Genomic DNA, 27,326 nt, shown 5'->3' with positions numbered 1-27,326 from the left:
TGCACAGTCCTGCCTGGCTCCAGAGGGCTGAGAGGAGATTGGGCCTGTCCTAAACAGAGACACACACACAAACACACACTCTTCCACACAGCTATAGCCATCAGGCTGGTCAATATGGACTATGAGCCCAAGCGAGCCAAGAAGGTAAGTCGTTCTGTTACTTTATACATTGAAACTAGCTGGATATACATTTAGGAATATTCCAAAGATGTTTGTTTGTTTGTTTGTTTGTTTGTCAAATGTGGCGTATTCTCTGTGAACCTGATCATGTGACAACTTATATTTACATATACTGTATGTGTGTGTATGACATGATATGCCAAAATTCCTGTGCGGGTGATAACTTTGTGCCAGTGATGCTGTTTGCTAAATGTGACAACTCATTTAAAATGTAATTTTGTTGTAAATGTTGTTTGTTGATTGTGCTTGGTTGAAAGTTGTACACAATGCTTTACATTTACGTATTAAATTATTAGACACTTATCAAAAGTAAATTATCAAAAGTAATTTATCGCTTCTCCATCTCCATCACTAATCTGTATCTTCTATGGCACACAAATGTTTTCATATTCATGTACACAAATTGATATATATATATATATATATATATATATATATATATATATATATATATACACTGCCCTCCAAAAGTTTGGAAACACCCCTGGAAAAGTGGGGTTTTGGACAATATTGGCATGAATCCTTTTTAATTTGTGATAATTTTGCACTGATAAGGGACAACACAAACTACATAAACATATTTTATCACATAAACAGTTTATACATAGAAAAAACTTTTCGATTCATCAAAATATCCAGCATTAGCAGCTATCTGACCTAAACTGGGTTCTGATTGGTTCATTGTATTCTAAACTTAATTGGCAATCAATTGTTGAAGCTATTAAGGTGTGCTGACCCAAACATCTTTTACAAACCCGGGCCAAGTTTAATCCAGTAACCAGCATCACAGCAAAGGGGCGTGTCTGACTCTGACATGTATATATTGCCATTATTATGTAATCAAAATCAAAATTATTATTGCTGGTCTTCAATGATAATGTCAAGTTACTGTAATGTATTTGCACCAAAAAATGATAAGGACTTATGATGATATCGTCCAAAACCACACTTTTCCAGGGGTGTTTCTCAACTTTTGGAGGGCATTGTATGCACTCTAAAAAATGCTGGGATAAAAACAACCCAAGCTGGGTTGAAAATGGACAAATCCAGCGGTTTTGGGTTAAATGTTTGCCCAACCTGCTGGGTAGTTTTATTTAAACCAACTATTGTTTAAAAATTACTGTATTGCTTAATTAAAATTAACCCAAAGTATGTTGGAAATGAACATTTATTAATGTTCAATGAATAATTATTAAACAATAAACATTTATTAAATTGCTTATTAGTAAATTTATATTAATAAACTATTAAACTATTAAATTTATATTAATAAAATATTAAAGCTTATTAATAAACATTCACCTTTTGTCTATTTTTGTTGTCTCTAATTGCATCTGGTTTTTAATTTCCCAACTATTTTGGGTTCATTTTAAGCTAGCCATATAGCAATTTTTAAACAATAGTTGGTTTAAATAAAACTACCCAGGTTGGGCAAACATTTAACCCAATAGCTGGGTTTGTCCATTTTCAACCCAACTTGGGTTGTTTTTAACCCAGCATTTTTTAGAGTGTGTTTATATATATATATATATATATATATATATATATATATATATATATATATATATATATATATATATATATATATATATATATATTTTTTTTTTTTTTTTTTTTTTAAGAGTGTGTTTATATTATATATATATATATATATATATATATATATATATATATATATATATATATATATAATATAAACACTCTAAAAAAAAAATGCAGTATACAGTAACTACATTAATAATATTGCAATTTAAAAGTTTAGAAAAGTTAGAAAAACTGTTTTATGTTAAAATATTTTAAATGTCATTTACTCATGCGATGCAAAGCTGAATTTTCAGCACATGATCCTTCAGAAATCATTCTAATATGATGATTTGCACCTCAAAAAACATTTCTTATTATTATCAAAGTTGAAAAAAGTTGTGCTGCTTAATATTTTATTGGAAACCATCATATTTCAAGGTTCTTCAAAAGAACAGTATTAATTTGAAATATATTTATATTTTTGTAACAATGCCTTCACTGTTACTTTCAATGAATTTAATGTGTCCTTGCTGAATAAAAGTATTAATTTCATTAAAAAAAAAATACATTTTCATCTTTCTTTTATATATATATATATATATATATATATATATATATATATATATATATATATATATATATATATATATATATATATATATATATGTGTGATGCACAGTCTGGCAGTGTTCATTTTTTACTGATTGCTTAAGGCAACAAAATTCCTCCAAAATATTTAAAATGGATATATTGACTGTGTTCCATTTTAAATAGGAAAAAACAGTACAAACATTTATTTATTTATTTACCCAAAGGTCTCATAATGTGTACCAGAAAGGGTTCAATTACCCTATATGGCATTATGCAGTGTCCCGGGTACCAATTCTTCTGAGACTGCAGTGCTGAGCCACGTCTCAGTTCAAAGCGTCGTCTCAGAGGACTGGAGCTCGCTGGCAGCAGGGCAAACTTAAACAGACACTCAGTGGATTTCCCACACAGATAACTGCCCATTTGCCGCAGCATCAGTGCCATCCTGTCCTGATCACATCAAGGAAAAAATACAAAAGTTTCAGGATTTTGAAACATTTAAAACAAAGATACAATGAATAACAGATATTTAAGCTTCTGCTCTATTTCTGGGTCACTAATTAAACTGCAAATCCTCTAAGCCATGGGACACTACAGTACAAGAAGGCCAATTAAAGCTTCATATTATCTTCAAAGGGTTCACTTATTATGTATTTCTGTGAAAAAAACATTGTAGCTGAAGATGGTAATGGAGTTGTGTTGAAGTTTAATGATGGAGTCATGTGACGTAGTTGATTATTTTGTATCGCCTTCTCTCGAATTGAATGCGTTTTGACTAACACACGGCAGTCGGGATGATTAATAAGCCCCATTAGATCACATCTGATGTGAACACACACACCGTCACCAGCAGGATGTGATAGATTTACAACTTTACACATTCCTTACACGTTTCACTCTTTTCCTCACGTATACACACATATAAATCAGCAGGTTGTCAGCAGGGCACGTCGTCTCTAATCTTTCTTGCATATCTAACATCTGTCTCGCTGATGCTGTCACAGTTGTAGCAGCAGGCTGATGTGTGTGTTACATCATCATAAAGCAGATTTAAACAGGCTTTCGCAAACTGACGTCAAGCAAATTAACTTAAATTACACAACAGACTTTTGGAATATGTGAAGACATATTCTGGATAATTTCAGATCCTATAGTGATACTAACACAAAGATCATATTACTTTAATAGTGCAATATTCTGACTTTTATATTTTGAGTAGAATATACTGAGTCCTTTTTTGCTTTGAGTATTTGGCTTGAATCTGAGTGTAAAGGATATAATGGAACTCATATTTCTTTCAGTTTCAGCTTTATATTTCACACTTGCTATTTTCCCTCATAATTGCACCTTTTATCTCTCATTGTCACTTTATATCTCGTTTTCTCTCATACAAACTCTCTCAGGGATTTGTGTCTCCGATTAAGCGTCTGGTGTTCCCTAAATCTAGCCGGCGCCAGGTGGACAAAGGCAGCGTGTACCGTAGACCCCTTCACACGGTCCCCCTCTATCCACCAGACTACCTCATCCACCCAGAGAGACTCATCTATGACTATGTGGAGAAGGAAGTCAAGGTTAGTCTGAAAATGCAAACATATCAAAAGGAACACGTTCAGATTTGACTTTTGCGAATGTTTGTAATTGTTACCAACAGTTCCTGGGACACCTGACATGGGTGTCATGTTCCCTGAACCCATCGAGCAGAGACGAGCTGCTCCAGCTTCTGGACACAGCCAGGGTGAGAGCAATCCCTCAAACCAGAGTCACTGTAATGTTGATTTTAGGCTTAAAGGATAGTTTTCAGCAAATGATGCATTCTGTCTCTTTCTTTCATCCATAGAAGCTGAGGGTTTTGCCTCTGAAGACCAGTGTGGAACAAGACTCTATTCTCAGTCTGTCTGCTCGCTGTCTGCTGCTTACCTGGAGAGACAATGAAAAACTGCTGCTGAGAATCCCCACACATGAAATCGCTGCTGCCTCCTACCTGCGGGATGATGCACTGCACCTACTGGTGCTCAAAACTGGTCAGTAAGTTGTACATGCATGAGATATCTGAGTTTACCCTGGCTACAGTTTATTCTATTTTGGTATTCTATTAGTTGTAATGAATTTGATTACTGTAAAACAATAAATGAATGCACAAAACATTAATTTGACATTCATTTACACATTTTAGGGATTAATTGCATATTTCCTATTTACTTTTATTTATTTATTTATTTGTAGCAGATAAATATGGGAGTGTAATATCAAAGTCTGAGACACAAAACAAAGTTTGAGAGATCGGCGTGAAAAGCATGAAATTATAAAATCGATATCTTGACTGTAAGTCACTTTGGAAAAAAGAATCTGTCAAATGCATAAATGTAGTGTGACTGTTAAAGGATTAGTTCACTTTAAAATGAAAATTACCCCATGATTTACTCACCCTCAAGCCATCCTAAGTGTATATGACTTTTTTCTTTCTGAAGAACATAATACGAGTTAATATTAATAAATATCCTGATGCATCCAAGCTCTATAATGGCAGTGAACAGGACCAATGAGTATGAAGCTGAAGAAAGTGCATCCATCCAAAGCAAAACATAGTCCACATGGCTCCAGGGGGTTAATATGTGTTTGTGTAAGAAAAATATCCTCATTTAACAAGTTAAATATAAGGCCTTTATTAACCACCCCGGATCTGTGTGAAGTACGTTTATGATGGTTGGATGCACTTTCTTCAGCTTCATACTCGTTGGTCCCGTTCACTGCCATTATAAAGTTTGCGTTAGGATATTTATTTTGAGATAACTCTGATTGTGTTCATCAGAAAGAAGAGAGTCTTATACACCTAGGATGGCTTAAGGGTGAGTAAAACTTGGACTAATTTTCATTTTAAAGTGAACTAATCCTTTAAGGTCCTGGTTGAGTAGAAATAAAGCATTGACAATATATCTGTGAAGGTGTCTTGTTAGTTTTGGTTTAAATTTCCAAAGTAAGCTTTTGAAATAAGTAATATCCAGGATGGGAGGGATTTTCAATGATGTATTTGTCTTCTCAGGTCTGAATGTGGACACTGTACTAGCCGTTAACAGTCTGGAGAACAGGCCCACTGGTTTGGAGAGCCGCAGACAAACTATAAGCAACACTGACCCCAGGCCTGCAGGGGGCACCATGGAGCGCCGCCACACCATCTGTGGTGTGGACTGGAAGCTCTCTTCCCGCCATGAGCCCAAACAGGGTAGTGTGGGTGGAGGAGGTGGGACTGGGGGTGGAGGGGGCGGCAGTGATGGTGGAAGCCTGGAACGGAAACGCGTAAGCGGGAGTTGGGAGCGTAGGCAGACCCGGAAGCCGTGCGGAGGTAGCTGGGAGAAACGGCCAACGAGTGGCAGCTGGGACCGGAGGCCTGTAGGGGGCAGCTGGGAGCGTCGGGGAGTTGGAGTGGTGGTAGGAGGTAGCTGGGAGAAAAGGCATGGGCCTGGAGCCAAACCAGGTGGAAGCTGGGAACGTAAACACCCGCCAGGTGGGAGCTGGGAACGCAGGCAGGCTTGCACGGGAAGCTGGGAGAGGGGAAAGTCCTATGGCAGCTGGGAGAGGAGGAATCATAATCCTCTGGAGCCCATGCCATGCCCTGATGCCTACTGCAACCTCATCATACTGGCTGTGGAAAACAGGGTGAAGTTAATGAACCATTCAGATGGGTGGATGGATTGTTAAGCAATAAATGTGGATGGATTAATAAGCAATGGATGTGCATTGATAAATGGTTGAAAAACCCATTAATGTGGATGGATGGATGGATGGATGGATGGATGGATGGATGGATGGATGGATGGATGGATGGATGGATGGATGGATGGATGGATGGATGGATGAAAGGGTTAATGATGGATGGATGGATGAGTTACAGTTTTTCTCCATTGGTTTGGCTCATTTTTTGAAACAGAAATTACATAAGATCATTTGGCAAAACAGTCTTACAGTTCAGCACAACACTATAGCTCACTTGCAAAAGCTCATATCTCTCCCAAAACTGTTAACTCATGTTTAAAAACTAAATTCCTTTACCAAATAAAGAGTCAGTGCCACAGAAATGGCAAAGATCCCTCTCAATTGCTTTGGCTCATTTCTTGAAACAAACTGGACATTCTCAACACACTTGGTGCTTTTGTCAAAATAATGTGAATGGTTCGGCACAACACCATGGTACCCACCTGCAAAAGCTCATACCTCTCCCAAAACAGTTCGCTCATGTGTCAAAACTAAATTTCCTTCTCATTTAAACAGTCAGTGCCCCCAAAATGCTTCGTCCCTTTGGCATTGTGTAAGCACGGCAAGTCAAAATGTTTAGATGTTTTGTCACTATGGCAGAGGACCATTGAAACATCCCTCATGCCCACCTTTCAGTCTTAGCCCAGTCCTTCATTGACAATGGTTACTGTACTGTTTTTGTCTAGCCAGCATAATACATTAAAACTGTAATGGGTCATTGTATGGGACAATGTGAATTTCCACCGTGGCCTGCTCATCAGGGCCTGGTTCACTACTCATCCAAGGATGGTCATGGTGTTCCTACCATCTTACTCTCCTTTCCTCAATCATATTGAGGCGTTTTTTCTCTGCTTGCAGGTGGAGAGTGTATGAGCACCGGGCTCAAGATCAGAGGTCCCTGCTCCATGCAATGGACGCTGTGTCTGAGGATATTACAGGAGATCATTGTAGGGGATGGTTGTGACATGCACTGTGTATAAAAATGAAAAAACGAAATAGGATTTTAGGGTAAGAGTAGCCTCCAAGTTTTGACATCACACATTGCACTCTGGGTTAGGGTTAGGGTTAGGGTTACTGCCAAGGAAATTGTAACCATTATCATTCACACACATAAAGTAACTTCCATACATCAGAGTAAAAAGAAAATGTATACAGCATAATATACTGTAATATATACACACAAACAAAAAAAACAATGAAAATTATATGCAGCCTAAATAAAGCTGGAGTTTCACAACTAACAGTTGTTCACTGGTCGCTGTCCTCACCCTCCCTCTCCTGGACATCGTCCTCACCCTCCTGGCCATCCACACGCTGCTGTCTGTCTGGCCACAGATTCTCATCCACATCACAGCGTATATTCTCCTTTGCAATGCAACGAGGGAAGAAACGGTGAGCATGTCGCAACCATCCCCTACAATGATCTCCTGTAATATCCTCACATGCAGTGTCCATTGCTTGGAGCAGGCTCTGATCTTGAGCCCGAAGCTCATACACTCTCCACATCCAAGCAGAGAAAAACTCCTGAATAGGATTGAGAGTAAGGTGGTAGGAACACCATAATCATCCTTGGATGAGTAGTGTACCAGGTGAGCGGGCCACGGTGGAAATTCACATTGACCCATAAAATGGCATATTGTGTTAGGTGAGGCCCTACGAGACCTCTCTCATTTTCAGGGTTCAAATCAAAATGAAGGCGGTCCAAGAAGATGAGAAGCTTCTGTGTATTGTATGGGCCAAATCTGGGGATGTGAGTGACCACACCATTCTCAGATATGGCAGCACACATAGTTATATTGCCCCCTCGCCTCCTTCGTTAGTCAAATTCTAATTTCATCTGACTGTCAATTGCTGACAGTGGATGGAAAGGTAAAGTGATGGATGGGTGGATGGATGGATGGATGGATGGATAGATGGATGGATAGATGGATGGATAGATGGATGGATTGTTGGATGAAAAGGTTAATGATGGATGGATGGATGGATGGATGGATGGATGGATGGATGGATGGATGGATGGATGGATGGATGGATGGATGGATGGATGGATGGATGGATGGATGGAGCGATGGATGGGTGGATGGGTGGGTGGATGGATTGTTGGATGAAAGGGTTAATGATGGATGGATTGTTGGATGAAAGGGTTAATGATGGATGGATGGATGGATTGTTGGATGAAAGGGTTAATGATGGATGGATGGATGGATGGATGGATGGATGGATGGATGGAGAAAAATTTCATATGTAGTGAGTGGTTGGATGGATGAAAAGGTTAAAAAGTGATGGATGGATGGATGGATTGTTGAATGATAGGGTTAATGATGGATGGATGGATGGATGGATGGATGGATGGATGGATGGATGGATGGATGGATGGATGGATGGATGGATGGATGGATGGAGAAAAAGTTCATATGTAGTGAGTGGTTGGATGGATGAAAAGGTTAAAAAGTGATGGATGGATGGATGGATGGATGGATGGATGGATGGATGGATGGATGGATGGATGGATGTTCATAAGTAGTAGGTGGGTGGATGGAGGTCAGGGTTAATAAGAGTGTGGATGGATGGACAGTGGATGAAAGGGTTAAAAATGAATGGATGGATGGGTGGGTGGAAAGGTTAAAATGTGATGCCTGGATGGAAGGGGAATGGTTGGATTGGTTAATAAGTGAGGGATGAGTTAAAAAGCCATTCATTTGGAAAATGATGGATGTATGGATGGATGTATGGATGGATGGATGGATGGATGGATGGATGGATGGATGGATGGATGGATGGATGGATGGATGAAAAGGTTAAAAAGTGATGGATGGATGGATGGATGGATGGACGGACAGATGGATGGATGGATGGTGAATAAGTTTATATGTAGTTGGTGTTCAGATGGAGGACAGGTTTAATAAGTGATAAGTGAATGGATGGACAGTGGATGAAAGGGTTAATAATGGATGGATGGATGGATGGATGGATGGATGGATGGATGGATGGATGGATGGATGGATGGATGAAAAGGTTAAAAAGTGATGGATGGATGGATGGATGGATGGATGGATGGTTAACAGGATATGTCTGGATGGAAGGGTAATGGTTGGATGGGTTAATAAGTGAGGGATGAGTTAAAAAGCCATTAATTTGGATGGATGGATGGATGGATGGATGGATGGATGGATGGATGGATGGATGGATGGATGGATGAAAGGGTTAATAATGGGTGGATAAATGAAAAGGTTAAAAATTATGGATGGATGGATGGATGGATGGATGGATGGACAGCATTTATTGTGGATGGATGGTTAGATAAGCAATGATGGAAGAATGGATGGACAACACAAGCTTTCAAACCTTGTCATTGTGGCATTTGGAGGAATGCATTATTGCTTCTGTATATTTTTAAGGTGATTGTGAAGAAAGACTTTATCTGTGGAAGTCCTAATCAGTGGGTGTCAGCATGAAGAACATGAGCTGTAGCTGTGCTCCTGCAGGGACCGTGCTGACGAGATGAGTTGTGTCAGCTGTGATGTAAACAGCGCGCTCAGAGTAGACTCCCCTGTGATGTAATGCCCAGACTTATGTAACAACATGCTGTGTCAGTGATCTGTGCGTCTCTGTGTGTGCCTGTGGACATTAATATGGATGGGATTGTGTTGACCCACATTACAGTCTGGCTGCTTTTGTGAGTGTACAACATATGTGTCTGTGTGAGACAGAAAAGCAGAAATGGAAAGCATGTAAATGTTGTATATGGCTGGATCTCTGCTTAGCTCTAGAAAATTGATTTTCTTTTTATTTGCTTATATTGGTCATACACACAGGACGCTGCAGAGGAGTATTGCGCCCTCATCTGTCAAATGTTTCAGATCATCTATGGACATCAGACCATCGAATGTGTCGACAGGGCGGGATATCACTACACCATGCCTGACCGCTATTGGCTGCAGAGGAGTGAGTGACAAGCCAGTTAGTAACTAACCTTCACATGTCCTTAAAATGGTGGTTCCCTACTGATGGGTTGGGACACAAAAATAGACAACAGGTCTGTTCTGATCTGGTCAAAGCAAGCGGAAAAAACAATGCTAAATACTAATGATAAAATACAACTAACTGTGATTATGAATAATAATTAAAGCAACATAAATATAGACTTATTGACTCATATTAATAATTATATTACATTGCAGACTGATTTTGTGGACATTTTGTTCACTTTTTTTTATAACAAACTATCTTGGCACTGAGCAGATGTCCAATGTACAATCTGAATCAGGTGTTTTTAGCCTTTCATCAGTACTGGGGCACAGGCAAAATCAAAAATGTGCTCATATTTTTCTATTTTTTAAAATCCCCATGTGAAAATCAAATTTTCAATGTCATTTATATCTCTGTGTGGTGTTTTTAGTATGCTTTAAGACAAACCACATGCTGATTCATAAGTCAATGTTTCCGACATTGAGAAAAAACGATACCATTGTGCAGTGTTTACCTCAGTATTTTGACCGAGTGGATCTCTGAGCTTGTGTGAGTGGAGGCGGGGCTAATTAGCATATTCATAGATCCGCGTATACTAAATGAAGCAAGGGTGTAGAGTTACATTCAAGCTATTTTAAGGCATAAAGAAAAAAATTCATAGAAAAAATTTTGGTGATCAAAGATGAGTTTTAAAACAAAATCATTGACTACAGGGGGACTTTAAATATTGTTTTGGATATACATGGATATAGTATAGAGCAGTATAGAGTAGCTCATAAGCTACATGCAATAAAGAGCTGCTTTGTTGTTGACGAGCAATAGAAGATTGTATTGTAGGTAAATATCTACCTCATAGTGTCATTTTTGTTTTCTGACTTATAAAATATTTCATTACTATTTTGGTGTGAAAAACCACTGCAAATAATTCAGTGTGTGAGTGAATGAACCAAACAGAATTGCAAACAATTTCAGACCTTTTTGCAAACCTGTTTGACCGATTAGATCAAAAGATTCATTTGCAGAGAAAATTATTCTCAGGTCAGTACAATGTAATCTTCACTGACACACAAGGATTTATCAGTAATATTTTTCTGGGGCACAGCAGTATTACACTGGGGCTCATGCCACTGTAAAAAGGGTCTAGCAATGCACTGAATTAACCCAGTTATGAACCACTGATATAAACCAAGGGTTTTCAAACTTTTTGATTCCAAAGACCCCTAAATATGATGATCCTTGTGAGGGACACCTTCATTAAATATAAAGACACATTTATAGTGCACAAGAAAAACATAATTGTGAGATATAAACTCGCAGCTGCAAGTTATATGCCCGGTTTCACAGACAGGGCTTAGCCTAAGCCAGGATTAGGCCTTAGTTCAGTTAGGGCATTTAAGAATTTAGTTTACTAGAAAAACACATTACTGGTGTGCATCCTGAGACAAAACATGTTTTAATATATGTCAGTGCAAGTTATTTTAAAGAGGCAGTCCAGCATTTTTCCTCTTTGTCGCCATCTCTTGTTTAAAACCTGCAATTGCAGTCATATGCGGAATTGTTATCGTTACGTGCGTTGTGCATCAGCACGACTCCTCAGTGGATGAATCTAATGTTTGCTGTCTATCACTACACCGGTGTGGATACTGAACTTCAGAATCACAGATTCTACATCTTGGAAGTATGACCAATATAAGAATTTTTGTTCTGACCAACTAAGGAAAAAAGCATAAGGCCTACAATAAATCACGCTGCTAATGATGACTAAATCTAACGATCCTTTGGCTCGGATCACGCCAAACCATGCAAATTATTATTACTGTTATACTTTGTTTTCAAATTGTTAATGTTAACAACATCAGCATTGTGTGACTGTGTATTTAATGTGTATAAGTGTATTACCAGTAGATTTAAATTTCTGTATCCACTCCACAGTCCGAAGTCTTTTGCTTTTGACTACGGGTGAATCTCCAGGTGTCACTGATGATTGTCATTTGGACCTTTCTGGATTACAATCCGCCATCAAAATGATAAGTTTAATTATTGCAGCTGCTGTGAGAAAAGGCTATAAATGATCCACTACAAGCAGCATCCTCACATGATAAAACCGACTAGCCTAGACTCCTTCCTTTCTGTTTACAGACGTGACCTAATGACGCACAGAAGAACTGCTGCATGCTCAAATTTCCCGCGGAAATCCACCATGTCGCTCTTATTATAAAACATTATTACAAGCTTACCGTTGTGAATCGGGCTAAGATAAGGAGAGAGTTTTGAACATTGGCTGGTTATGTACTTGCTCAAAAATTGATTTTGGATCATTTTTAACCAAAAAAAAGCTACGGACTGCAGCTTTAAGTTAAAACAGCTCAAACGTGCACTTTAGTCTAGGACTAGCAAAACCGGAGGATAAAGTCTGAATGTTCACAATTCTGAGAAGAAAAAAAAAAGTCTTGTAAACTGGTAATAGAGACAAAAAAAAAAAAAAAAAAAAACTACAACTCAGAATTGTGAGATTTAGCAGAACAACATAGTTATGAAACGCGCTCTGTAGAGTGTTTAGCCCTATTTTGACGGGACTAGTTTTCCAAACGACGTTTGAGTACGTTAACAATTCTTATCAACCTACGTCTGTGATTTTATGTACGGATTCGGACGGGACTAATGCCGCGTTCCAGGCAACCCGTAACCCGTGTTTTTCCAACCTTCTACCCGTGGAAGTACACTGGAACAGCAGTCAAAGCCGTACTTCCCACCCGTGAACTCGTACCAGATCGATGTACTCCCAGTTAGTTCTGACATCACATAGCCCGTTAAACAATGGCAGGCCCTACGGATGCCATGTTTATGCAAGTGCACGGTAAAATAAAAGGTATAACAGCTTCTCTTGCCTCATGCGCCGTTTTCCTCCTCCGTTTCCCTCAAATAAGCAAGGAGTAAGCACCTTTGGCGATAGAAATAATTAATGAGCATACGCCCCGTACGGTCCGCCATGTTGGTTTGTTTACACTTTTACGCAGTTTGGCGTGACTTTCCTGGAACGCTACAAAGTCGTGAGTCGTGATTTGAAATCGTGACTTACGGGCTCAAAAACCTGCCTGGAACGCAGCATTACATCTCCATGTTTATTACCGAGGTAGAGGTCTGTGTTTTACATGTGGGCATTTCAGAAGATCACGTGTTCAGAATGCGTGGATTGCGTATGGTCATATGAAATAAGCATACATTTATCATCATGATTTAATAGAACTTGGTTCTTATAATAACCCCACTGGAATAAAAAGTTTTAACTTATATAATTTACACGTTATGTAATTAAGTGCAGAAATGAAAGTACCTGAAACTGATATTACAGTAGCCAGTCTTAACAGTTTACGTGATTTGGCTCTTTTTGTTGATTTTTTTTTTTTTTTTTTTTTTTTTTAATTTATTTCTTCGCAATGTACCAAACACATCTACATCCATTATCGGTGCGCAAAAAGCAGAAACTTGAATACACGTTGACCAAAACACACAAGAAAAAGCGTTTTGGAAAAAAACATTTTCGGAAATCACAGACATTCGCATTCTGACGTGATTAGATTTCTCTGAGGACCGCCGAGTTTGACGATAAACAGTAGGTAATTTGCTCTGGAATTTTTACAGCGGTCGTGTGAGAAAAAGACAGACATGGCAGATTCGGACGGGATTAAAATCTCAAAGTACGTCTGTGAAACAGAAATTTCTCTAACGTCCCCCTGTGAAACTATTCCCGTCAGAATAGGGCTTTTGTCCGTTTAGGGCTGCTGTAGAAACATGACATGTGAGGGGACCTGTGGTGTATGAGATAGAAATGCTCATTCTAAGGTAATAAAAACATAACGGTTCATTATGTCAGGTGTTTATGCACCACTGCAACATAGTTATGTATAATATATTGCATTTCTGTTAATAGATCCTCCCAAATTTTACACATTGCACCTTTCATGTTTTATTCCGTAGCTGAAACACTGTCTACACTTACCAATAAAATGTTTTACAGTGTAGTTTCAGTTGCCATTTAAAAAGGCACAAATTTATAACATGTCTGTTTTCTCCCTCCCATCAATACTTGTCCAAGGTGACAGCTGCCTTACTGACATGACGTATGGCTATGACACAGACTTCAGCTGCTGCAGTTCATAGTGAGTGTCTGTTTGTGCATTATCACAAAATCTGTTTTTATTAATTATCATTACATTCTTGCCCTCTTTTAGGTTGTACATTTGTATTTTAATATTAAAAATTAAAAATTGCTTTTAAGCTCTGTCACATCTGATTTTTTGAACTTGTGTGTTATCTCTTCTCACAGTGATGGTTCACAGGAAGCATTTGATCCGTATTATAGTGAGAACTACAGCGAGAGCTCATCTCTCTCCTGCCATGACTCACATCGAAGCCTGGCCTCCACACACAGCGACTCTGAGCCCTGTAATGCCAGTCTGCAGGAGTACATGATCATTGTAAGATGCTTACACACATAAAGTGATGTAATTCAAGGGACAGTTCTACTAAAAAAAAATATTCACCCCCACACATCCATTTTAGTGTCACGCTGTCTACAGGAGAAATCACCATAAAATTAGTCCATATAACATTTACCCATTTCAAGTGTCTTTTGAAGCTTTTGTGTGAAGAACAGAATGAAATTCAAGCCTACAATTTCATTAGCACTTCACAAATAATCAAGTTATTTTTATTATCACTCATGTTTATGTTAATAACTTTTGAACCGTAGTAAGGGCTAGAAACATTTTTTTCCCTCTTATTCCTTGGCTCAAGATGTCACTGTCATTTTCTGTTATGAAAATTTTAAATTTTCTGTAAAAACCTACTTTGTCTAACTCCTCCTAGGCCGTTGCTCCGATTTTAACGAAAATGAACCATATCATCTTCAGACCATGCCGACAAAAAGTTATGGAATTCAAGTCGATTCGTTAAACCACTCTCGAATAATGTGCAAAAAAAATTTTACGTAGCACTTGCGAAAAAAGACGTAAAGTTGCGGTCACACTTAGACTTTGAACCTACGAAATTTCTTCGGATGCTGTAACGGTCGTGATATGACGTTACTGTCTACAATGTCTTTTTATAAACATGAATTCAACATATAACTTAAAGTAATACATTCAAAATGTAAAAATATAGAACCTACTCGACTTTACTGCAAAAAATATAATTTTTTTCATTCAACCAAGTGGTCATGCTCTGACGAATCAATCTTCTACTGGTCGCACGTGTTCACGTGATGCGAATTCGCAGCTCAGGGTTCACCAAGTTTGAACTTTGCAACGCAACGAAATGCAAAATTTTTTGCATTTCCGGTCTAACGCATTCGCATGCATTTGAATGGAAGTCAATGGATCAAAAAGTGCAGTGTGACCGCCCCTTAAGGCTGTATCCATGTCTTGGTCCATGTCATCACAAGCACGATCTGAGGCTATGTTGCATTTTGGTGCAGCACCACCTACTGGTCCGGAGATACAAACAATATTTTTTTGCTTATAACTCCTCATTTATTACTGTTGTGCATCTTGAGAAAAAAACAATGGCAGTGTTATAAAACAGTTAGTTCCTGTCCTTGATTCTGATTGGTCAATAACTGTGTTTTATTCACCATAAAACATGACCGCTTCACCCAGCGGTTCTGTGTATCACTACACAACACCCTTAGCAACCACTCTTAGCAACGTAAACTGTTTGTTCTCAGCTGATATTGTTCATTGAAGCTTACTGTATTATGAAGAAGAGTATTGTGAGAAGAGATCGAGTGAGTGAGTTTATTACCTGCATTCAGATTTAGCATTTTCCTTCAGGTCAATCCTATGTTCATAATAAAACATCTGTTGCAATGTATTATCTTGTCCTTTTAACAGTTTAACGGTTTTCCCGTGACTGACAGCGCTAGTCAAAGCATTTCTCAGTTCCGTGTTCACAACAATTCAGTCTTTTCAATATAAAAGTCTAATTCTAGTTCTAATGTTAAAGGTGCTAAAGAGGATGTTTTGCAATATTACTTGAAACTGTCTTTACTAACTGATAAAAGACTATTTATTAGGTGCACTGAAAGGAATAATATTAATATACATCATCTGTGCACGAGGTAGGGCCTTAAAAACATCAGCCAATCCTTTACGCGATCATCGCGTAAACGATTGGCCCTCTGGCTTGTCAATCACTGCCGTGACGTTCCTTGTTAGAGACGTGCGCGGCTGCGCGCTCCAGTAACTTTCCACACTCCACAGGCGCCGCATGCGACGTTTTTGTCAGGAGACAGGAGTAACAACTGCAGATTATGAGTTACCTGCGGTGAGTCCGGCATAATGAATCCACTAACACGACACAGAGAATGCCGGAGGTAAACACTCGTGTTCAAATACTCGTGGCACAAGTTTTGGGAGGCGTTCCTTCGAAGGAGGGGGTTGTTACACATGCGCTCATTTCTCATTTCTCATTTTCAGTACCTGAAAAACCTGAAAAGCTTTATTTATTTATATCTTTGCTTTACTGTATTTATTTATGCTGTTTGATTATTTGTTCTTATTTTCTTTATTTTTATTTGACAGTATTATTTTTTTTTTACCTGAACATAGCACATACCGAACCGTACCGAAACCGTGAGCCTAAACCCGTGATACAAACCGAACAGTGTGAACCTTTGCACCTCTAGTAATAATGCAAGTTTTGTTGCTGTTCACGGTCAGGGACTATTTTTTTTTCCGGCGGAAGGAAGGCTTTTAGTGATTTTACTTCATGAAAGTTGCATTGCTACTGTACATATTTTTGGCTTTAATATTTGTATTGTCTAACAACGCCCTACAGCACTAGCCTCGAGTACCTTATTGTTTACATATGTCAGTGCAAGTTAAACAGTTCAGTTTAAACAGCTCAATACTCCTAGACTAGTCTGAAAACAAGGGGTGAACAATTTCTTTCCCTGCAGTTATCCTTTATTGTGTCTCTTTATAGTTCTGTTGTATTGTTTTCTACCCTGTTCTCATTGGTTAGTTGAGGAGTAAGCTGACGCCTCAGGAGATTCAGCAGTTTGCTCTGTTCCTGAGAGAATACAGACTCGGTGCTCCGATAGAGCAGTTCTGCACTGACCTGCTGCAGCTCTACGGAGACTCACGCAAGTTCCTGCTGCTTGGTGAGAAACACACAACACCGAATACAACATTCCCTCTGTCTGCCTTTCTCTTTCTTTGCCTCTTTTGAACATTTTGAGTCCCTGTTTAAATTCTCAAGGGGCTTGTTTGTACGACTGGGTTTATTTCATGCTGAAATCTGTAAATGATCCTCTCTTTATACAAGTCATATTTCAAAAGTCACAATTTATCGGATTTGGCATTGTATCCAGGGTCTGTGTAATTGCTGTCTCTTATTAGCTCATTAGAGAGATTAGGGTAACATGAAGACTAATGAATATTCATGAGCACCTGGCTTGCACTGGAGCAGTCATGGTGCGACAGCATTTCCAACAACATCACACTTTAACAGCGTGACAGAATTACAAAACTCACTAAAACAACACCAGTCGCTGTGGGAAAGAAACATGATACACACTATAAATAGCTCTATGACCATGATTCACAACTATAAATAACTGCAATCCCAAATAGATCTGTATATAATACATATTTAGAAAATGAGTCATTAAATTAAATTGGATTGTACCGATTCCCATTGCGACTCACATTTGTCCAAGTTGATTAAAAGACCTTATGGATAAAGGATAAAGCAACAACTGTGGCCAACAGAGACACAATTACATAACACTCACTGAGCCACTTATACCTCATCTAACCTGACGCTCAAGCAAAAGGCTGAGTCAGCTTAATACTGGTCTGAATGAGGGTGTGCTTTGACTGCAATCACCATTCAGTAATGTTAGGGTGAATTTTTATGGTAGTTGCAGTGCTGGAAATAGATAATTCATCACAAACATTCCTGAATGTAGCCACATTCTCACAGGAAAAAGCTGGAATTAATAGGTTTATCTGGTCTAGAGTTCTCATAAAGTGAAGCGGATTTGTGTGTGTGTGTGTGTGTGTGTGTGTGTGTGTGTGTGTGTGTGTGTGTGTGTGTGTGTGTGTGTGTGTGTGTGTGTGTGTGTGTGTGTGTGTGTGTGTGTGTGTGTGTGTGTGTGAGATTTGCACTGATTTATTGTTGTATTGCCACTAAGTTTGTTGTTTTGTTAAAACATAGGGTTAAGGAGAAATCGCATTATGTGGTAAATAATGAAATGTTTAAATAAAAAAAAAATAATTATAATATATAATTATAAATGATTTAAGCAATGACAAATTCTAAAAATACTACTGTTCATAAGTTTCTTATGCTCACCAAGGCTGCGTTTATTTGATCAAAATTACAGTAAGACAGTAATATTGTGAAAAATATTACAATTTAAAATAATAATAATAATAGTAATAATTTTCTATTTCTGTTAAAAATTTTATTTATTCAGTCTTCAGTGTCACATGATTCTTCAGAAATCATTCTAATATGCTGATTTATCAATGTTAAAAAAAATAATATTAATATTTTTTTGTGGAAACTGACATTTTTTAAGGATTCTTTGATTAACAGAAAGTTCAAAGGAACAGCATTTATTAAAAACAGAATTTTTTATTGCCACTTTTGATCAGTTTAATGCATCCTGGCTTATTAAAAGTATTCATTTTTTTTTTTTAAATAAAAATCTTACTGACCCCAAATGTTTGAAAAGTAGTGATGTTTTATGTAAAAATATATTTATATATATATATAAAAAAAAAACATCTTTATAATGTATTTATTGTAATTTTTCAAAGTGTTAACAGTTAACATTTTATAACACAAGTATTCTCAATTATAATCCAACAAATTCCTGCTGTCTAAAAATACCGGACTGGTGCTTTCTCACGTATTTCCTCTCCCATGTGACCAGGCATGAGGCCCTTCATTCCAGATAAGGATGTAGGAGTGTTCGAGACGTTTCTGGAAGACATTGGGATCCGAGAGGGTGGGATTTTGACGGACAGTTTTGGCCGGATCAAGCGGAGCATGAGCAGCACATCGGCCACAGCAGTCCGTGGCTATGACGGCTGGACCCTCCCTTCCGGTTCCCAGGACTTTAACCGCAGAATCGACGACATCACACACAACATTGAGGCTTTGGGCTTTGAGGAGGGGAATGGAGACATAGAAGAGGAGGACTATTACCTGTGAAACGTACAGAAAGAACTGAGAGAAATTTAGTTAAACATTTACAGTATATGTGCACTTTATTTGCCCACTAAGTTGCTGTTCATGAAAAATGTCTTTGCATCAGATTTGCATCTGTAAATTTGCATATTATTTGCATGCAAGTTTGCTTATGTTCTGCGTGAATGATTTACAAAAAGAGCTTCAGTGCAGTGAGGAAATGCCACAAAAGAACATTAAAAATGACACATTATTTGGAGAAAAGGTCACTTAGACATAAAAGAAGAAAATGAGAATAATATTATAACGATGATGAAGAGTTTGTTTCCACTCAGTGTACAGCACACAGTAATCTGCTGGAGCCGGAGGGTCATTGACTATAGCTGCTGTCTGCAGGGAGAATAACTCAGCCTTGACGATCTTTCCAGTGACACCGTCACCTTGCCACAATCTGATGCCCCTCCCCTCGCTGCCCTTTTATCTATGCCAACCACAGACGGTTGATGGGCACTGCGCCCAGCATTGGAGGTTATCAGAATGGCACATACATCTGTCAGGCTAAACGTTTGTTATGTAATTGAACCGGGCAGAAGAACAGGGCCAGACAGGGTTTAGATTAAAGTTAAACCTCTTCTCACACCCAAATAATCTTAGTACTCAAACCAGCGGGGGACAACTGGGAACATTTGTCCCAGGCCCTGTGACAAGGGGTCAACTAAGATCCTCTGTGGAATAGCCTATCATTGAATCAGAGGATGGCGGGCCCTTACATTATTATTAAATTATTTAGACTTTCACTGACAGCCTTGACTCAAAAAAAGGGCTGATTTAGAGACATGCACTGTTATAATTATGCAAAACAATGTAAAATATTGTGATATATACCTAAAATGTTCGTTGAAAAGACACATTAAAGGGTTAGTTCACCCAAAAATGAAAATTCTGTCATTAATGACTCACCCTCATGTCGTTCCAAACCCGTAAGACCTTTGTTCATCTTCAGAACACAAATTAAGATATTGTTGATGAAATCCAAGAGGTATTCGTCTCCTCAATTGACAGCAATTTAACCACCACTTTCAACGTCCAGAAAGGTACTAAAGACATCGTTAAAACGGTCATGTGACTGCAGTGGCTCAAACAGTGGTGTAGTGTCTGGGCATGCAAGGTATGCACGTGCATATGGGCCCGGGCAGATCGGGGGCCCGCTATTAGGGGCTTAACCCCAAAGTATACTTCAGGCTTCAGTGCACCATCTGCATCACAAAATTTTCATCATGAGGAGGGTTCAAGGACGTCCAAACCCCCCATTCGCGTGCAGCCCGATTTTTGTGATGGCACGGACAGTGTGTGTACTGAAAACAGCTCATGCGAGAGTGAACTGAGTTCTTGAAAACAAAAGTCCACTAGATCGCCGAATGCGTCTTTCTGCAGCCAAATACTTTCAAAGACTCGCACAAGACAGAACCCGTGTACATATGTTCAGAAAAATGACGTATCATAGAAATAATGTGGTCAGTAACTTGCTATAGACTATGTATGTTAAATGTACTGAAAATCATTAAGAATCTGAATAAATGGAACATAAAATGGTCCATGCCATGTCTTAGCGATGATCTATTGTATTTGAGCGGTATTTGCTTTTCTGTCATTTTTAAGTGGGTATCTGAAACGTATGCATGCAGTAATGTCAGTAATACAGAATTTTAAATAAGTCTCATTGGTTTTCTGAAAAAACAACTACATCTGCGCATTTTAGGATACTGCACAAGATGTGAATAAATGTAACTTGTACACTTGCTGGGGTGGACACTCTTTATTCAATGAAATAAAATGCACATAAAATGTAATGGAAACAAATTTAGAGAAGGAACTTCTAGTAAATTTATTAGGAAAAAAACAGGTGCATTAAAAAAAAGTCTGTGACAGAATCATTCATTCATAACTGGAATAATTTTCGGACTCATCGCATCTGAAATGATGCTATGATCATTCTGAAATTCCAAAGTCGAATCGGTCGAACTCAAATGTAGACTGTGTTGAAAAGCGGGGTTTGTTTGACATTTTTTAAATAGATCCGCAATGCAAAGTCAAAATGATGGAGGAGCGCATAGTAGGCCTACTGTAGTGCTGTTGTTTTAGAAATGTTTTTTTTTTGTTTTTTTTTACCATTTTTGTCTGCATGTTAGGGATGATATCTTATTCATATTAAAGTCCTCGAAGCCAAGGGGGGCCCGTAATGTTTTTTTTTTTTTTTGCATATGGGCCTGGGGCTGACTTGCTACACCACTGGGTTCAACCATAATTTCATGAAGTGACGAGAATACTTTTTGTGCACAAAAAGAAAACAAACGACTTTATTCAACAATCTCTTCTCTTCTGTGTCATTCTCATACTCTGTTTACGTTCAGCACTTCCATGTTCTACGTCAGAACGCCGGCTCAGTATTGGCCGAAGCTGATCACGTGATCAGCACAACAAATTCGTGTGATGTTGACGCAGGAGCCGGCCAATACTGAGCCGCCGTTCTGATGAAGAACCTGGAAGTGCTGAACGAAAACAGCTTATGAGAATGACACAAGAGAAGATACTGTTGAATAAAGTCGTTGAACCACTGCAGTCACGTGACCATTTTAACGATGTCTTTAGTACCTTTCTGGACCTTGAAAGTGGTGGTTAAATTGCTGTAAATGGAGAAGTCACAACTATCATTTTTGGGCAATGAGGCATTTAAAGTAAGACTATTTTCAGTCAGCTTTAGTAGCTATTTAATCCATGAAATATGAATATATAAAATAAACATAATAACAAAGCAGCAGAAACTGCATCAGTCCTTCATTTTCTCTCTCTTCCTCACAGAGCGCGCCTGATGCTTTATTTTGGACACTTTATGACTCATCAGCCAATCAAATTCACGCATGCTCTATCTATTTACTAAAATCCTGTACTCTAGGCCAATCAGATAAGAGCAGGCGTGTCCGGATGAGTCGCGCCGGGGTAGAAACAGTATCGAGCATCAGCAGACGGGTTACTTGAGAATGGCGGCTGCTGCCTGCAGCCCGCAGAGTGCACTGAACCCATGCACTGGCAAACTGCACAGAGAGCATCTGCGGAAAAGTAAAGATTCGCGGAGGAGACAAGCTGCGCTTTTGTTTCTCACTAATATATCCCTAGACGGACGGCCTGTGCGGAACAATGCCAGCGCAGCGGGCCCCGGTGATGCAGAGTTTCAGTGCGCTGACATCGGCGCGGCTGTGAGTGAACTGTCCGCTGCGGCAAGCACCGATGGGACCTTCTCCAGCCTCTCTGTCCCCAGACTCGGGCTGCTCAATGTCCCGCCCATCCTGGTTCTGCCGTCGGATTCTGGGTTCAGTAACGTCGGGAGCACCGAAGTGTTCCTGGAGAGGGAGAGAGGCTCGTTCTGCTCGCAGAGTAATCTCCTGTCCCCGTGCAGTCTACAGCCAACTCCGCTCGGAGCGCGGAAGTCCCCGACGCTGCTGTCGGTGCAGAGCTGCGGCTCCTCGCTGGACTCTCGACCGCGGTGGGTTCAGCACAGGTTCACTACAGAGGCAGTGCGCTCGAGGTTAATGCATTCTGATAGTTTACATGAACTTCTGAGAGAGAAAGTCCTCTTGGTTGTGTCTCAAAATCTGGCGAGCTGCCTACTTAGACAGCATATGTGGGCATCCTCTGTCATTTAAACTGTCTAAGAGGATAAATTCACCTAATATTTTAAATTCATTATTCGACTTTTATCAAAAAGCTAATCATTTTTTTCAAGACATGCTGGACCCATTGTATTTTTTCTAAATTATTATTATTACATATTAAATATTAGTAATAAACCGTTAAAATATATATTTTGTTTTAAGTTTTGTGGTCCAGCACTTAACTATAATATTTTGTCAAAAAGTAAGGGGGAAAATTGGTTCTGCTTAGCAGATATTAAAAAAAGAGACATACCCTAATTAGTTTAAAAAGCAATAGGTGGATGCATTACTTAACATTAATTATAATTGCAGAAATAGCGTTATGACTGATGTATGATTAATATACAGATCCGATACTATAAATTCTTCATTATAAAATATATGAAACAATGGAAATGTGTAAGGTGGATCTAATATATAATTTACACAAAACTGGGGGATGAGCTGGGTCGGAGAAGGTATATTTTAATATGGCTTTTATGCATAACACATCACTTTCATTTACTGCTTACTTTGTGACACTCTTGTGATTCAAAGAAACTGTAAAACTTAGTATTAAGTACTGAGTAATGCTGGTGAACAATATGAAATTATTATTTTTTTTAGTTAAATGTTACTGCATTAACATGGACACATGATGTAAAGTGTTTAATAAGCATGTTTTCTAACAGATTTGACCCAACCTACATATTAAGTGGGAGAGGCACCATTCAGGCTAATGATATGAGGAGTTGGAAATGATTATATGAGAGGTGACGTAATGTTGCCAACCTCATCATTCACTTCATTTTTTTTTATTTAATTTATTTATTATTATTATTTGCTAGAAATTACACAAATAGAATAATGTAAAGCAAACAGTATATTATGCCATTATATATTTGACTGCTTCAGTCAACTTCAAAATCAGTTCCTCATGTGTTTTTGAGTGAGTCACGTACAGTATATCTGCCCAAACAGAGTGTAATTTGTTTGTACTTTAAATATAAACCCCTATTTACAGTGAATGAACCGTCTGCGGTTACATACTCTTTAGTTGTTTGGTTTGAAACGCACCTTTTTCCAAATTTCTTCCAGAATCCTTTCCAAACATCACTTTTACCATTATTTTAAGAGTTCTTTTGAAAAAAAAATATTTATGAATTTTCTAGTTTCAGACTGAACTACTGATAGAACGAGACTGAAATGACAAGCCACCACCATAGATTTTATCTGCTTGACTTTTAAATGTTGTTCCAGAGACACGGAAGTATGTGAAAAAGGCTGTTTTCATTCTCACTAGTGCATTGACCACAGACTGAACGAGCCCCTTTCTGGAATCCAGATGACTTAACAGCCAAATAAATGTTGCCTAAAAATGGCCATTTGTGCATGAAGTTTTCAACTTGGTTGGTTTATCTCTCCAGATGAGGAAGTGAAAAGGCTTATTATACACTCAGTGAGAGAATGACGTTTATGTTTAGCTCTTAGTGTAGTCCATTGAGCAGTAGGAGGTCTTCATTCCTTTGACTGCCCCCCCCCCCCACAACCCTCTTCCCCCTTTTACTTTAAAAAGGGTGCGGCTGTGCCATGTAGATTCAAACCAGACTGACAGCTATGGCAGACATTTGCTTTACTTTATCAGTCGGAGCTTTGAGGTCAGTCCGTGCTGCATATAAGGGTGGTGGTGTTCTTCCAGCACTGCACGCTGCTTTCTGCACACAGTACCTGCAGAGATTAAAGCTTAAGACATTCTGTCATATTCTCAACCCTTCAAAGGGTCTCTGCAGGCCTGAGGGAAAGAACCGTCTCCGCACTGGAGAATAAGTCAGGGCTATGTAGCATGAACTTGCTTAATTCAAATGTTACGGTTTCTTAAAATAGTTCCATCCAGAATGCATTTAAATGGACCTTTCCTTGCTTAAATACTCAATTATATTTGTGAATAAGTGTTCATAACTGTTCTTATCGTGGTCAGTGGTTCAAAAGTAAAATGCATGAGAGATGTGACATTCACAATAAAGACGTAAAGATAGTCTGAATAGTCCAACAAGTAGGAGCTTGTTGACCACGCTTGCCAAATTCTCAGCCTCGTGCATTGTCAGAATGCTTTGAGGCTTTAAACTGTTTATGTAGTTGCTTGAAACAAATATTTTTGAATTTGCATGAAGGATGTTTTCATTTTTAGCATTTGGCTCTGGGTTTTGTTTTGTGTTTCTGTGTGAACATGATTCCCCTGTAGTAAAACGTTCTCACATCGAGCTCTACTAGACATGCTTTTTTTCTGTTGAACAGATCATGTTTGACGAAGACATTCTCCAATCTTAGGGTTAGTCGTCCAAAAATTACAATTCTGTCATCAGTTACTCAACCTCTTGTCGTTCCACACCCATAAGACATCCGTTCTTCTTCAAAAAACACAAAGATATGTTTAATGAAACCTGAGAGATTTCTCACCCTCCATTGAAAGTCCATTCCACCAAAACTATGATGCTTCAGAAAGTTTAAAAATGCATTGCAAACATCCACCAAACAAGCTTCCATACACCATATTTGATGTGCTCTATTTATGTGTGTGTTGATCAAAGTTTATATGTAAATAAAGCCCTAATTAAATTCATTCATCATATAAAGCGATCAAGTCTCTACCAAAGACTTTGATTAAACTGCTAGATTCATATGGATTACTTTCACAATCCCTTTATCAACTTTCTGAAACGTCAAAGTTTTGGTAGAATGGATGGGAATAAATCTCTCAGGTTTCACTAAAAATTAAGGGCTGCACATTTAATTAGATTAATTAATTAGGGTAAAAAAAAATAATGCTTTAAAATTTATAACGCCCCAGACCCTGTAGTTCATCTGACCTTTCATACAAATGATTGATGAAGGATATGATGCAGGGCAACAACTCACTGCACGATGAAGCCTATAGATTGCAGTCAGAAAGTCCCTCAAATTCAAGATATGGAGGCAAAAATGCCCATTTTAGTTTTTGTCTCATATTTAGATCATATGAGTTAAGCAATATCATACGAGTAACGAGTGCAAATGCAATACTGATTTTATACAACAGTTTAGTAAATAATAAGTTAACATTGTGTTATTTTAGACACAATTTTGTTAAATTTTGCCAATGTAAATATAAAGACGAGACATAACTGTTCGTCTCTCCGCAAAAATGCACAGCATTGTTTTATTTCATTTGGAGCCGAGTGAAATCAATGATTCAGTGGACCATTCATAAAAGATTTGTTGGGCTTGAAGCGGCGCTACACAGACCGATCTGTGTATGACATCAAAGTACAGCGCGAGCGATTTCAAAACCAAACAGAGCCGTCTGCTCTCTAATCGCTCTCGTGATACTTTGATATCATACACCGATCGGTCTGTGTAGCGCTGCTTCAAGCCCAACAAGCCTGAAGAACCTTTTACTTCACTCCTGAATCAGTGGATGAATGAACAACTTAATCATTAAGACATTTACTGCCACCTACTGGCAGTTTTAGTTTATTATTTAGTCTAATTGTATTTAAAAAAATAATTTCATATTTCCATATTAATTAAAAAAAAAAAAAATAATAATAATAATAAGGTATCGGTCACCCTAAAATGAAAATTCAGTAATTTACTCAACCTCATGGTCCAAAAGTTCATGTGTTGCAGAATCAAATAAAATATTTATTTCTGAAGCTACTTTCTGTAATGCCTATTTGATGCTTTACATAATAATCACTTCAAATGATTTTGTCTGCCAAAATTGATGTGCAATTAAATATTTTAATGAGATTAATTAATCGCCACGTCATGCAATTATTAGATTAAAAAATTTTAATTGCTTGACAGCCCTACTAAATATATCTTCATTCAAAGATTTTTTGGTTATGTATTTGGAGGTTATGTCTTGCTATTGGCTCTCAATGTATATGTTTTTGACCAATCCGCTTTCTTAAATTCAAAATCACTCATTGGTTTGTGCTTGCTGCTTATTGTTTTGAGCGCAGTGAGTAGTGGAAAGTTTGGAGAGAGTGTATATAGCTGATGAATTATTCTATAAAAAATAAGTTAATATCGCCAAAATGCCAAAAAGAGAGTCAAGCATATTTTAATTTCTTATATCTGCGAGTAAAGCTGATGGTGTTTCTGATCAAAAGAGATCCTAAGAAGATGGAACTGCGCCCCAGGACAATTCCGCTAATACTAATCAGGATAGCAGGAGACGAACAGGAGATAAATCAATCAGAAATAGATGTAATGGAAGAGGCAGTGACGTCAAATGTGAGAGAGAATATCACTGATCAACTGAATGATATTTGGTAGATATACATGGCAGAATAATACACTATGCTGTAGTTAGGGCTGTACAGATACCTATGAATGATGCTCTTTAGTTGTGCCATCACCCTTTAGTCACGGAAAACATTT

The 27,326-nt window shown here is 38.3% G+C and overlaps 2 protein-coding genes across 2 annotated transcripts in view; both read left to right on the top strand.

The window, feature by feature from the left end:
• Positions 1-21,417, top strand: ccm2l (CCM2 like scaffold protein). Its single transcript, XM_067371333.1, has 10 exons — positions 1-144; positions 3,696-3,863; positions 3,944-4,027; positions 4,130-4,313; positions 5,333-5,946; positions 9,858-9,987; positions 14,108-14,171; positions 14,339-14,489; positions 17,035-17,173; positions 18,956-21,417. The coding sequence occupies exons 1-10, from the start codon at positions 115-117 to the stop codon at positions 19,234-19,236; spliced, it is 1,845 nt and encodes a 614-aa protein (XP_067227434.1). The 5' UTR covers positions 1-114; the 3' UTR covers positions 19,237-21,417.
• Positions 21,418-21,881: 464 nt separating this feature from the next.
• Positions 21,882-27,326, top strand: part of cables2b (Cdk5 and Abl enzyme substrate 2b) — a 34,407-nt gene continuing 28,962 nt past the window's right edge. Inside the window, exon 1 of the mRNA XM_067370811.1 lies at positions 21,882-22,753. Within this exon, the coding sequence (XP_067226912.1) occupies positions 22,251-22,753 (503 nt within the window). The 5' untranslated portion in view covers positions 21,882-22,250. The remainder of the gene's footprint in view (positions 22,754-27,326) is intronic.

This window comes from Chanodichthys erythropterus, chromosome 20, assembly GCF_024489055.1.
Source record: "Chanodichthys erythropterus isolate Z2021 chromosome 20, ASM2448905v1, whole genome shotgun sequence".
Classification (NCBI taxonomy): domain Eukaryota; kingdom Metazoa; phylum Chordata; class Actinopteri; order Cypriniformes; family Xenocyprididae; genus Chanodichthys; species Chanodichthys erythropterus.
The sequence above is the reverse complement of the archived record's forward strand: the minus strand, read 5'-3'. Positions and strand labels throughout refer to the sequence as shown.